Source organism: Ornithorhynchus anatinus, chromosome 3 (genome assembly GCF_004115215.2).
Source record: "Ornithorhynchus anatinus isolate Pmale09 chromosome 3, mOrnAna1.pri.v4, whole genome shotgun sequence".
NCBI classification, from domain to species: Eukaryota; Metazoa; Chordata; class Mammalia; order Monotremata; family Ornithorhynchidae; genus Ornithorhynchus; species Ornithorhynchus anatinus.
In genome coordinates, this window is record NC_041730.1 from 97,349,891 (window position 1) to 97,364,034 (window position 14,144).

General features: G+C 47.5%; 1 protein-coding gene across 1 annotated transcript in view; it reads right to left on the reverse strand.

The window, feature by feature from the left end:
• The window catches only part of ANK3 (ankyrin 3), a 678,945-nt gene extending 670,483 nt beyond the window's left edge, over window positions 1-8,462 (reverse strand). The window contains exon 1 of the mRNA XM_029059625.2: window positions 8,357-8,462. Within this exon, the coding sequence (XP_028915458.1) occupies window positions 8,357-8,413 (57 nt within the window). The 5' untranslated portion in view covers window positions 8,414-8,462. The remainder of the gene's footprint in view (window positions 1-8,356) is intronic.
• Between the last annotated feature and the right edge of the window lie 5,682 nt (window positions 8,463-14,144).

Below are 14,144 nucleotides of genomic sequence, written 5' to 3' on the forward strand. Positions count from 1 at the left end.
AAAACAGTGCTTGGCACATAGTAAGCGCTTAGCCAATACCATCATCATCATAACTGCTCAATAAATACCATTGAATAAATCTGCTAAACACCATCTTCCCTCCCAAACCTGGTCCTCTCCCAGACTTCTCTATCACCGTGGATGGCACGACCATCCTTCCCGTCTCTCGGGCCCGCAATCTCGGTGTCATCCTTGACTCGTCTCTCTCGTTCACCCCACGCATCCTATCCGTTACCGAGACCTGCCGGTTTCACCTCTACAATATCGCCAAGATCCGCCCCTTCCTCTCCACCCAGACGGCTACCTTACTGCTACGGGCTCTCGTTATATCCCGGCTAGACTACCGTGTCAGCCTTCTCTCTGACCTCCCTTCCTCCTCTCTCGCCCCGCTCCGGTCTATTCTTCACTCCGCTGCCCGGCTCATCTTCCCGCAGAAACGCTCTGGGCATGTCACTCCCCTTCTTAAACAACTCCAGTGGTTGCCTATCAACCTCCGCTCCAAACAGAAACTCCTCACTCTAGGCTTCGAGGCTCTACGTCACCTTGCCCCTTCCTGCCTCTCCTCCCTTCTCTCTTTCTACCACCCACCCCGCACGCTCCGCTCCTCCGCCGCCCACCTCCTCACCGTCCCTCGGTCTCGCCCATCCCGCAGTCGACCCCCGGGCCGCGTCCTCCTGCGGTCCCAGAACGCCCTCCCTCCTCACCTCCGCCAAACTGATTCTCTTCCCCGCTTCAAAACCCTACTTAAAACTCACCTCCTCCAAGAGGCCTTCCCAGACTGAGCTCCTCTTCTCCCTCTACTCCCTCTGCCACCCCCCCTTTACCTTTCCGCAGCTAAACCCTCTTTTTCCCCTTTTCCCTCTGCTCCTCCACCTCTCCCTTCCCATCCCCACAGCACCGTACTCGTCCGCTCAACTGTATATATTTCCGTTACCCTATTTATTTTGTTAATGAATTGTACATCGCCCTGATTCTATTTAGTTGCCATTGTTTTTACGAGATGTTCTTCCCCTCGACTCTATTTATTGCCATTGTTCTCGTCTGTCCGTCTCCCCCGATTAGACTGTAAGCCCGTCAAACGGCAGGGACTGTCTCTATCTGTTGCCGACTTGTTCATCCCAAGCGCTTAGTACAGTGCTCTGCACATAGTAAGCGCTCAATAAATACTATTGAATTAATGAATGAATGAACCATGATCTCCCAGCAGCACCCAGCTAGTTCCAGTTAGAGAGGTTTTCCTCTGTAGAATTAAGCCTATAAAGTGGGCAGAATTCAGTACCAGAGGCATCAATAAAGAATTACAATGGTTAGGTGGCTACACTAAAGGTAACCAGTGCAAAGTTTGTATACTATTCTACCGCCTCTGTTAAACAATTGTTGCATGGATGAGTGGGGATATGCTCGGTAGTGGAGTTAGTATTTTCAATCAGTCAATGGCATTTGAGTGCTCACTCTGTGCAGAGCACTGTCCGAGCACGTGAGTGAATACAATATAAGAGAGTTTGTAGGCATGTTCCCTGCCCACAAGGAGCTGACCCCTACCCCTAATTAGTTGCGGATACATCATGGATAGGTACATGAGTGCTGTGGGGCTGAGGGTGCAAATCCATGCACAAGGATGGCAGAGAAGGGAGTGGGAGAAGAGGAAATGAGGGCTTAGTCTGGGAGAGGCCACTTGAAGATGTGATTTTAATAAGGCTTTGAATGTGGGGAAAAGTGATCATCTGCCAGATAACAAGTCACCTCTTTATTCTGTTACTTCCCAAGTGTCTAGTGTAATAAAAGGCACCAAGCACATGCTCAATAAATGGTACTTGACCAACAAAACCTGCAGAAAGGATTCTACAAATCTACTCAACATAGTAGTACCTCAAATTTTTCTCATCCATTTAATCAATTAATAAAAAAGTGTGCTTGCTAAAATAAACTCTGAAAGAGCCTCACTTCAATTCCTTCTCCTGCTAAACTCCTTTTGGGCAGGGAAGGTGTCTACCAACTCTGTTGTACTGTACTTTTCCAAGCGCCTAGTATAGTGGCCTGAACGCAGGATGCGCTCAATAAATACCACTGATTGATGGAATAAATAAGTTACATTTAGGAAGAAGTAATAGAATATGACCCCTCTCAGGGTCGCATCTGGAGAGTTTCCAGTACTCCACCAGTACTCCAGTACTCCAGTTTCCAGTACTCCACCTCTCGACTATGGGAGGGAGAGTCAAGCCGAGGCACATCCATTCCATTTCTAGCTTGGGCAGTGGCTAGCGAGTGGAAGGCAATCGGCTGCAAGTCAAAACTCACCTGTGCTGAGCAGTAACAGCATGGGAGAGAGTCAAGGGTGGGGACTCAGGTTTACCGCATGGAAGGAGGTAATGGTCAACTGCTTCCATATTTTTACCAAGAAAACTCTATGGCTACACTACCAGAACGATTGCAGATGGAGGTGGGGCGCTCTGGGAGAGATCTGTCCATTTATCACTATGAGTGGGAGGCAACTCGACGGCATAAGACAAATAGAATATGAAGATACGGACATAACAGCTACTGGGGAAGGGAGGGTATCCAAGTGCTTAGGTGGCCTGTAAGTGCTAAAGTGGAAATTCGGTAGCTGAGTGGGAAGAAGAATACAGGTTGAAAAGAGGAGAACTAATCAGGGAAGGTCTCCTGGAGGAGCTATGATTTCAGAAGGACTTCAAAGATGGGTAAAGCAGTGGTCTACTGGATGCGAAGGGGAAGGGAATCCTAGATCAGACCGACGGAATGAGCGAGAGGTTAGCGATAGGAGAGACTGACCTTGACCTCTGTGAGTCACCTGTGCCAGAACATTTGAGAGATGTCCCTGAGGGTCCGATGAGGGAGGAAAAAATAATCAAAGCATGGAAACATTTTCATTATCAGAGCTAGAATTTTCGGGCTACCCTATTGCCGTCTGATAGGTTAGCAAAACTCTCCACAAGACACTTTACCCAGGAGAAAACTTGAAAACCTTAAAATCAGAAAGGAAAAGTACAGAATGTTGACAGCTATATAAAAGAAAGAAAATAGAAGAAAAGAAAAAAGAACACTTGCACAGATTCACTCTGATGAATGCTGTATCTTAGAAACTGAACATAGAATTTCCCCCATGGTCGCCGTTGCACTGACAATGAAAAATCTCATCCACACACATTTGCTCAGGCCTTGCTGCCGACTCAGGTGTATAAGAGCTTAGCCTAGGTACATAACAAAAGGTCATTTGTAGAAGTGATTTGATCATAAAGTAACCTTGTTCTTTTCTGGTAGATAAGACCCGTGGTGGTTCACCAAGACTGAAGCCTTTAAATTTAAAATATTCTTTTTAAACCACAAAAAGGCTCTCATTCTGGGTACTAATTATGAGTAATTATACACTTAAAATAATGCCACATTTCTAAATAGGTCACATTTCAAATAATCTATATTTTAGAACTCAATTGCCACATTTCAACACATACGGCAATTCACATTTCACCTTCCTTACTGTGGAAATGCAGAGATTGGAAGCAATTGTACTTTTCGGTTATTTTATCTTTCTCACAATACCAGTTTGTAACTCACTGTGGGTAAAATGCAATTATATCTATTTCAAATTACAGGACGCTGCTTTAGAAAAACTACTCGCACTATTTTTAAACTCACTGACTCTCATATGATAGAGTTGAAAAGAAGTTGAACACACACTTTGTAACTGTTATACAGATACCATAGTTACTCCTGTAACCAAAAAAAAAAAATGTAAACAATACATTAGGTTCTGTCTTTTTCCTGGAATTCAGAAGGAGATACCTAGCCTTAGTACACTCTGATGATACTGAACCATAAATTCTCTTCTAGGCAAGCACTCAAAGTTTTACTATGTCAAAAACAGAATATTTATCAACAGTTCTTCGGCAACGGCAAAACACGAGATAGAAAAAAAAAAACACTAAAGATTTTAAATTTCCATCATCCGCTTAGAGAAACATGTCTTTTTCAATTAATTCAAGGTTTTGTAATACCTGTTTCAGCCACCATAAACCTGTTAAGAAAGCTTAGCGGGCAGATAATGTGTGACAAGGGCTCTTGCTAAGAAATAAAGAGTATATTTGAAAGAACTCTCAGTATCCCCGAACACGTGTAGTACTTTATTTCAGATGGGGGAACTCTACCGATTTACAGACGGGTCAACTGCAGCACGTAAATCTAGGCTAGTAAAAGTATAACAACATTTTAAAAGTAATTAATGAATATAACAAGATTGTTAGACCTAGTTGCTTTAAAATAAGACCCTTGCTTATAATATGCTTTTTCATCTGAAACATCTATTAGTGAATATCTCCTCCCTTTATCCTGTATCACTAAAAACTCTTTTGAAATAGCGCTTTAAAGATTTTTTCCTAGGTCAGAGGTTTCGGAATCTATTAGCACCCCGAAAATAATTGTAATACAGTACTATACAAGCTTTTACATTTCCAGTTTATGATCTGCAGCATTTCTAACACTCACCCTTCAGCAAGGAAAGAAACCTCCTATATTCTACGACATGCAGCTTTAACTGTAGTTACTTGTCGAGAAGGAAGTTCTGAGCTTCAAATTTAATAGCTAATGTAACAGATATAGATTTCAAACTCTTTTACTGTTTGCTTTGGTTCTGATGGCGTTTACATTCTCTTTCAATATTAGACATCTGTTTTGTTAAGATAAAATTTGCTACCAGTTTGAGTCCAGGTCAGCCAAACAGGTCAGAGATCTGTTGGATAACATTCCTTTCTCCAATTTTTTTTTTCCTTCCTTATCTAGTGTGGAAGACCAAGAACAGAGCATAAAGGAAATCTGTCAGTGTCACATGAAAGTTATTAACTTCACGGTAACTTCAGGTCTAAATCAAGCACGTTACTCAAAAGCACCCCCCGTCTTGAAGCAGCATGGCATAGTGGATAGAGCACAGGCCTGGGAGTCGGAAGGTCATGGGTTCTAATGCCAGCTCTGCCACTGGTCTGTGTGACCTTGGGCACGTCACTGCATTTCTCTGTGCCTCAGTTCCCTCATCTGTAAAATGGGGATTGAAACTCTGCACCCCATGGGGGACAAGGACTGTGTCTAACCCAATTTGTCTGTATCCCATCCCAGTGCTTAATACAGTTCCTGGCACACAGTAAACATTGAGTACCACTATTATTATTATTAATGAATTCTTGAACACTGCTCCTGGGCAACATGGCGCAGCACCACAGGCCTGGGAATCAGAAGATCAGGGGTCTAATTCTGCCTCTGCCACCTGACTGTTGCGTGACCTTGGGCAAGTCACTTCACTTCTCTGTCCCTCAATTCTCACATCTGAAAAATGGGGATTAAGACTGTGAGCCCCACGCTGGACAGGGACCATGTCCAACCCCACTACCTTGTATCAACCCCAGCGCTTAGAACAGTGCTTGGCACATAGTAAGCACTTAAATACCATAATTATTAGATTATAAGCCCGTTGTAGGAATTGTCTGTCTTAATTGCTGTATTGCTCTTTCCAAGTGCTTAGTACAGTGCTCTGCACACAGAAAGTGCTCAATAAATACAATTGAATGAATGAATTATTCCCAAGGAAAATCAAGTCAGAAACCATTCATTCATTCAATCATATTTATTGAGCATTTACCATGTGCAGAGCACTGTATTAAGCGTTTGGAAAGTACAATTCAGAAACAAATAGAGATAATCCCTACCACAAATAGAGATAATCCCTACCCAACAAAGGGCTCACAGGTTGAGTGAAAGGAAACAATTGTTAAAGATTCTTTTCCTGCTAAAGAGGGGTCATTCATTCAATCGTATTTACTGAGCACTTACTGTGAGCAGAGCACTGTACTAAGCGCTTGGAATGTACAATTGGGCAACAGATGGAGACAATCCCTGCCCAATAACGGGCTCGCAATCTAAAAGGAGGGGGCAGACTACAAAACAAGTAGTCAGGCACCAATACTATCAAAATAGATACAGAATAATGATGGTATTTGTTAAACACTTACTATGTGCAAAGCACTGTTCTAAGCGCTGGGTGGGGGAAGATACAAGGTGATCAGGTCGTCTCGTGTGCGGTTCACAGTCTTCATCCCCATTTTACAGATGAGGAAACTGAGGCACCGAGAAGTTAAGTGACTTGCCCCAAGTCACACAGCTGACGAGTGGTGGAGGCAGAATTCAAACCCATGACCTTTGACTCCCAAGCCCATGCTCCTTCCACTGAGCCACGCTGCTTCTCAATCATGATGTTGGTTTTCGTTAAGTGCTTACTATGCGCCAAGCACTGTTCTAGCCCTGGGATAGAGACAAGGCGATCAGGTTGTCCCCTGTGGGGATCACAGTCTTTATCCCCCTTTTCCAGATGAGGGAACTGAGGCCCAGAGAAGTTAAGTGACTTGCCCAAGGTCACACAGCTGAATCATAGAGATAAACACATCATTAATAGAGAAATAATATATACAGAGAGGCACAAGTGCTGTGGGGAGGGGAAGGGGGAAGAGCAGAGGGAGGGAGTAGGGGGGGATGGAGGCAGAGGGAAAGGGAGGGCTCGGGTCGGGAAGGCCTCCCGGAGGAGGTGAGCTCTGGGCTAGGGGCTGTGCAGGAGAGGGAGAAGGATTTCTCCTTCTTTTGTAGGACGAAAAGGTGTGGGGGTCTTTGAAGGAAGAGGATTTCAAGGTAAAATCCGCCTCTCGGGCCCGGCCTGCAGGCACTGGGCTCTATGGGCCGCCGGACTGAGGTGGCAGCTTTTCAACTGCCATCGGCGGGCCAAGGGGAAAGCAGAAACGATTTCACTCCCCTTACCAAAAATAAAAAAACACAACAACAATAACAAAGAACTCAAGCCGGGTGATTTCCTGCCTCTCCCCCCTCCTGCGGGATCCCGCTCCCTGCAGGGACTACCCCCTCAATCCCTTCACCCCGGGCCATCGGGGAAGGGAGGCCCGGCCGGCCTCCGGCAGAAGCTCCGGGCCGGGACAGGAGACAGTGCTCATGGGCAGGGAGGGAGGAAAAACAAGGGCTCCCGGGGAGAAAATCAAGTGCTCCCCGGGAGGGGAGAAAGAGCGCTCAGGAGGAAAGGAGAAAAAGTGCTCAAAAGAAGAGGAGAAAAAGCGATCAAGAGGAGAAGAGAAAAAGTGATCAAGAGGAGAGGAGAAAAAGTGATCAAGGGAAGAGGAGAAAAAGTGCTCAAAAGAGGAGAAAAAGTGCTCAAAATAGGAGAGGAGAAAAGTGCTCAAGAGGAGAGGAGAAAAAGTGCTCAAGAGGAGAGGAGAAAAAGTGATCACGGGGAGGAGGAGGAAAAAGTGCTCAAGAGAAAAAGTGCTCAAGGGGAGGAGAGAAAAGGTGCTCAAGGGGAGGAGAGAAAAGGTGCTCAAGGGGAGGAGAGAAAAAGTCCTTAAGGGGAGAGAAGAAAGAGTGCTAAAGGGAAAAGAAGAAAAAGTGGTCAAAGGGAGAGGAGAAAGTGGTCACGGGGAGGAGAAACAGTGGTCACGGGGAAGAGAAAAAGTGCCCTCGGGGAGGAGAGAAAAAAGTGATCACGGGGAGAGAAGAAAAAGTGGTCACGGGGAGAGAAGAAAAAGTGGTCAAGGGGAGAGAAGAAGTGATCAAGGGGAGAGGGGAGAAAGTCCTTAAGAGGAGAGAAGAAAAAGTGGTCAAGGGGAGAGAAGAAAAAGTGGTCAAGGGGAGAGAAGAAGTGATCAAGGGGAGAGGGGAGAAAGTCCTTAAGAGGAGAGAAGAAAAAGTGGTCAAGGGGAGAGGAGAAAGTGGTCATGGGGAAAAGAAAAAGTGCTCAAGGAGAGAGAAGAAAAACTGGTCAAGGAGAGAGAAGAAAAACTGGTCAAGGGGAGAGGAGAAAAAAGTAGTCAAAGGGAGGGGAGAAAAACTGGTCAAAGGGAGGGGAGAAAAAGTGGTCAAAGGGAGAGAAGAAAAAGTGGTCAAGGGGAGAGGAGAAAGTGGTCACGGGGAAAAGAAAAAGTGCTCCCGGGGAGGAGAGAAAAAGTGCTCAAGGGGAGAGAAGAAAAACTGGTCAAGGGGAGAGGAGAAAAAGTAGTCAAAGGGAGAGGAGAAAAAGTGGTCAAGGGGAGAGGAGAAAGTGGTCACGGGGAAAAGAAAAAGTGCTCCCGGGGAGGAGAAGAAAAAGTGCCCAGGAGAAGAGGAAAAAGTGCTCATGGAGAGTAAAGAGTGGGTACGGGGCAGGAGAAAGCGGGCACGGGGTGTGCGGGGGATCCGGGCCGGGCCGGCAGCACGGACGCGGCCCGCGGGGGCGCAGAGACACGGACGGAGACAAGAGGGAAGGAGGGAGGGAGGGAGGGAGGGAGCGCGGGGCGGAGGGCAGGCCGGCCTCGCTCACCTGGGCTCCCGGGGGAGGCGGCGAGGAGGAGGAGGAGGAGGAGAAGACGGAGGCCATGCTGCGCCGCCCAAACCGCCTCCGACGGACGGAGGGACGGAGAGAGGGACGGGGAGGGAGAGAGAGAGAGAGAGCGAGGGAGGGAGGGAGGGAGGGAGGGAGGGAGGGAGCTGCCCCCGGCCCCCTGCTCCCTGCCCCCTGCACTCCTGCTCCTGCCGCCCGCCAGGTGCCCGCTCCGCGCGGCAGCCAATCAGCGGCGGGGAGGGGCGGAGTCTCCCCGAGGGCGGGGAGCGGGGAGGCCAATCAGAAGCGGGGATTGGCCGGGGGGCGGGGCGGGGGGCGCGGGGGGCGGGGGCCGCCCCGGGGGGCGGGCGGAGATCGACCAATCCGGAGCGGGGGGCGGGGCCACGGCGGGGCGGGGCTCAGGTAAACGGGTGGGAGAGTTTCCTACTGAGCATGCGCAGGGGGAGCCGGCCGGGAGAGAGGAATCGTAAATCATCATCATCCTCATCATCATCATGTTGGTCTTTGTTAAGCGCTTACTCTGTGCCGAGCACTGTTCTGAGCGCTGGGGGAGACACAGGGGAATCAGGTGGTCCCACGTGGGGCTCACAGTCTTCATCCCCATTTTCCAGATGAGGGAACTGAGGCACAGAGAAGTGATGTGACTTGCCCAGCTGACAAGTGGCCGAGCCGGGATTCAAACCCACGACCTCTGATTCCCAAGTCCAGGCTGCTGATTCCACTGAGACGCGCTGCTTCTCAAGTATTTGTGAAGCGCTTACTATGTGCAGAGCACTGTTGTAAGCGCTGGGGGAGATACAGGGTCATCAGGTGGTCCCACGTGAGGCTCACAGGCTTAATCCCCATTTTCCAGATGAGGGAACTGAGGCACAGAGAAGTGAAGTGACTTGCCCACAGTCACACAGCTGACAAGTGGCCGAGCCGGGATTCGAACCCATGACCTCTGACTCCGAAGCCCAGGCTCTTTCCACTGAGCCACGCTGCTTCCCTATCATCATCATCATCATCATCATCATCATCATCATCATCATCATCATCATCATCACAATCATTGTAGGGATGGTATTTCTTAAGCGCCTACTGTGTGCCGAGCACTGTTCTAAGCGCTGGGGAAGATGCAAGGTGATCAGGTTGTCCCACGTGGGGCTCACGGTCTTCATCCCCATTTGACAGATGAGGAAACTGAGGCACAGAGAATAATGATAATAATGTTGCTAGTTGTGAAGCGCTTACTATGTGCCGAGCACTGTTCTAAGCGCTGGGGGAGATACAGGGTCATCAGGTTGTCCCACGTGGGGCTCACGGTCTCCATCCCCATTTGACAGATGAGGAAACTGAGGCACAGAGAATAATAATAATAATAAAAATGTTGGTAGTTGTGAAGCGCTTACTATGTGCCGAACACTGTTCTAAGCGCTGGGGAAGATGCAAGGTGATCAGGTTGTCCCACGTGGGGCTCACGGTCTACATCCCCATTTGACAGATGAGGGAACTGAGGCACAGAGAATAATGAGATGTTCACCCCCTTGATTCTATTTATTGCTATTGTATTTGTCTGTCCGTCTCCCCCGATTAGACTGTAAGCCCATCAAAGGGCAGGGACTGTATCTGTTACCGATTTGTACATTCCAAGCGCTTAGTACAGTGCTCTGCACATAGTAAGCGCTCAATAAATACGATTGAATGAATGAATGAATAATAATAATAATGTTGGTAGTTGTGAAGCACTTACTATGTGTCGAACATTGTTCTAAGCGCTGGGAAGATGCAAGGTTATCAGGTGGTCCCACGTGGGGCTCAAGGTCTTCATCCCCATTTGACAGATGAGGGAACTGAGGCACGGAGGAGAAGAAGAAGAAGAATGTTCGTATTTGTGAAGCGCTTACTATGTGCAGAGCACTGTTCTAAGCGCTGGGGGAGATACAAGGGAATCAGGTTGTCCCACGTGAGGCTCCCAGTCCATCCCCATTTGACAGATGAAGGAACTGAGGCACCGCGAAGTGAAGTGACTTGCCCAAAGTCACACAGCGGAAAGGTGGCAGAGCCACTTTGAATCCATGACTTCTGACTCCCAAGCCCGGGCTCTTTCCACTGACCCACGCTGCTTGTCTAATAATAACGGTATTTGTCAAGCGTTTACTCTGTGCCATGCACTGTTCTAGGCGCTGGGATAGATACAAGAAAATCAGGTTGTCCCCCGTGGGGCTCACAGTCTTCATCCCCATTTTACAGATGAGGGAACTGAGGCCCAGAGAAGTTAAGTGACTTGCCCAAGGTCACAATAATCGTATTTATTGACCACTTAGTGCGTGCAAAGCACTGTAATAATAATGTTTGTATTTGTTAAGCGCTTACTATGTGCAGAGCACTGTTCTAAGCGCTGGGGTAGATACAGGGTAATCAGGCTGTCCCACATGAGGCTCACAGGTAATCCCCATTTTACAGATGAGGTAACTGAGGCCCAGAGAAGTGAAGTGACTTGCCCACAGTCACACAGCTGACAAGTGGCAGATCCGGGATTCGAACCCATGACCTCTGACTCCCAAGCCCGGGCTCTTTCCACTGAACCACGCTGCTTCTCCAATAATTGTAATAATTATTACGGTATTTGTTTAGCGCTTACTATCTGCCGAACGCTGTTCTACGGGCTGGGGTAGATACAAGGTTATCATGTTGGTGGAGAAGCAGCGTGGCTTGGTGGGTAGAGTCCGGGCTGGGGAACCAGAGGGACCTGGGTTCTAATTCAGGCTCCGCCACTTGTCTGCTGTGGGACCTTGGGCAAGTCACCTAACTTCTCTGGGCCTCAATTCCCTCATCTGTAAAATGGGGATTAAGACTGTGAGCCCCACGTGGAACAAACTGATCACCTTGTATAATAATACCGTTGGTGTCTTTGTGAAGCGCTTACTATGTGCAGAGCACTGTTCTAAGCGCTGGGGGAGATACAGGGTCATCAGGTTGTCCCATGCGAGGCTCACAGTTAATCCCCATTTTACGGATGAGGTAACTGAGGCACAGAGAAGTGAAGTGACTTGCCCAAGGTCACACAGCTGACAAGTCTATCCCAGAGCTTAGAACAGTGCTTGGCACATAGTAAATGCTTAACAAATACCGTCATTATTATGATTATTATGTTGTCCCACGCAGGACTCACAGTCTTTATGAGGTAACTGAGGCACAGAGAAGTTAAGTGGCTTGCCCAAGATCAAACAGCAGACAAATGGCAGATAAGAGATTAGGACCCACGACCTCTGACTCCTAAACCCGTGCCCTTTCCACTAAGCCACCCTGCTTCTGTCGGTCCTAAACCCTTGGGAGAGTACAACGTAACATCGAGCACATTCCCTGAATCAACAAACTCACAGTCTTATGTCCATATCTGTCCATATCGCCTTGATTCTATTTATCTGCTATTGTTTTAATGAGATGTTCATCCCCTTGATCCTATTTATTGCTTTTGTTCTGGTCTGTCCGTCTCCCCCGATTAGACTGTAAGCCCGTCAAAGGGCAGGACTGTCTCTATCTGTTACCGATTTGTCCATTGCAAGCGCTTAGTACAGTGCTCTGCACATAGTAAGCGCTCAATAAATACTATTGCATGAATGAATGTATTGCTATTGTTCTTGTCTGTCCGTCTCCCCCGATTAAAAAAAATAAAAATAATAATGTTGGTATTTGTTAAGTGCTTACACTGTTTTAAACGCTGGAGTAGACACATGGGAATCAGGTTGTCCCACGTGGGGCTCACAGTCTTAATCCCCCTTTTACAGATGAGGTAACTGAGGCAGAGAGAAGTTAAATGACTTGCCCACAGTCACGCAGCTGACAAGTGACAGAGCCGGGAGTCGAACCCATGACCTCTGCCTCCAAAGCCCGTGCTCTTTCCACTGAGCCACGTTGCTTCTCTTAACTTCTCTTAGACTGTAAGCTTGTCAAAGGGCAGGGACTGTCTCTATCTGTTACCGATTTGTCCATTGCAAGCGCTTAGTACAGTGCTCTGTACATAGTAAGCGCTCAATAAATACTATTGAATGAATGAATCTGTAATTTCATTTATTTGTATTTATGTCTGTCTCCCCCGTCTAGACTGTGAGCTCCTTTTGGGCAGGGAATGCGTCTATTTATTGTTGCATGTATTTGTTTATTTACTAATTTAAATTAATGTCTTTCTCCCCCTCTAGACTGTGAGTTCGTAGTGGGCAGGAATGTGTCCCTTTGCTGTTACCTTGTACTCTCCCAAGTGCTGAGCTCAGTGCTTTACATACAGTAAGCGCTCAATAAATACGATTGAATGAATGAAAGCAGTGAAGTCTCCCAACCGCTTAGCACAGTGCTCTGTGCAGAGTAAGCGTTCAATAAATACGATTGAATGAATGAAAGTAGTGAACTCTCCCAAGCGCTTAGTAATAATAATAATAATTATGTCGGTATTTGTTAAGCGCTTACTATGTGCAGAGCGCTGTTCTAAGCGCTGGGGTCGTTACAGGGTCATCAGGTTGTCTCACGTGGGGCTCACAGTTTTAATCCCCATTTTACAGATGAGGGAACTGAGGCCCAGAGAAGTGAAGTGACTTGCCCACAGTCACACAGCTGACAAGTGGCAGAGCCGGGATTTCGAACCCATGACCTGTGACTCCCAAGTCCGGGCTCTTTCCACTGAGCCACGCTGCTGCTTCTAGTAGCATAGTACAGTGCTGTGTGCACAGTAAGCGCTCAATAAATATGATTGAATTGAATTGATTGGATTGAATCTATCCCTGGCCCATCGGTCAATCAACAGTAGTTGTTCCAGGCGTTTAACTCTCCTCCTCAAATCCCTTGTCTCCCAGGTCTCCCCCATCCCTTGCCCAGAATGACTTAGCCACCTACTCGATTCATTCAATCCTATTTATTGAGCGCTTACTGTGTGCAGAGAACTGGACCAAGAGCTGACCCATTCCCTGCCTACAGCGAGTTTACAGTCTAGAGACATTGGCTCAGTGGAAAGAGCCCGGGCTTGGGAGTCAGAGTCATGGGTTCTAATCCCGGCTCCGCCACTTGTCAGCTGTGGGACTTTGGGCCAGTCACTTCACTTCTCTGTGCCTCAGTTGCCTCATCTGTAAAATGGGGATCAAGACTGTGAGCCCCACGTGGGACAACCTGATCGCCTTGTATCCCCCCTCCCCGTGCTTAGAACAGTGCTGTGCACATAGTAAGCACCTAACAAATGCCATCATTATTATTATTCTACAGCACTGGGGTAATAAAGGCACTATAGGATACTGTATGTCTCTAGACTGTAAGCTCTAACATCAGTTTGTTCATTCATTCATTCAATAGTATTTATTGAGCGCTAACTATGTGCAGAGCACTGTACTAAGCGCTTGGAATGGACAATTCGGCAACAGATAGAGACAGTCCCCGCCCAGTGACAGGCTCACAGTCTAAACGGGAGAGGCAGACGACAGAGCAAAACAGAACAAAACAAAAAGACAACATTAACAAGATAAATAGAATCAAGGGGAGAAGCAGCTTGGCTCAGTGGAAAGAGCCCGGGCTTCGGGGTTCGAATCCCTGCTCTGCCATTCATCAGCTGCGTGACTGTGGGCAAGTCACTTAACTTCTCTGTGCCTCAGTTACCTCATCTGTAAAAGGGGGATTAAGACTGTGAGCCCCACGTGGGACAACCTGATTACCCTGTATCTACCCCAGCGCTTAAAACAGTGCTCTGCACATAGTAAGCGCTTAACAAATACCAACAATCCACCTCATTAAGAAAATAAATAGG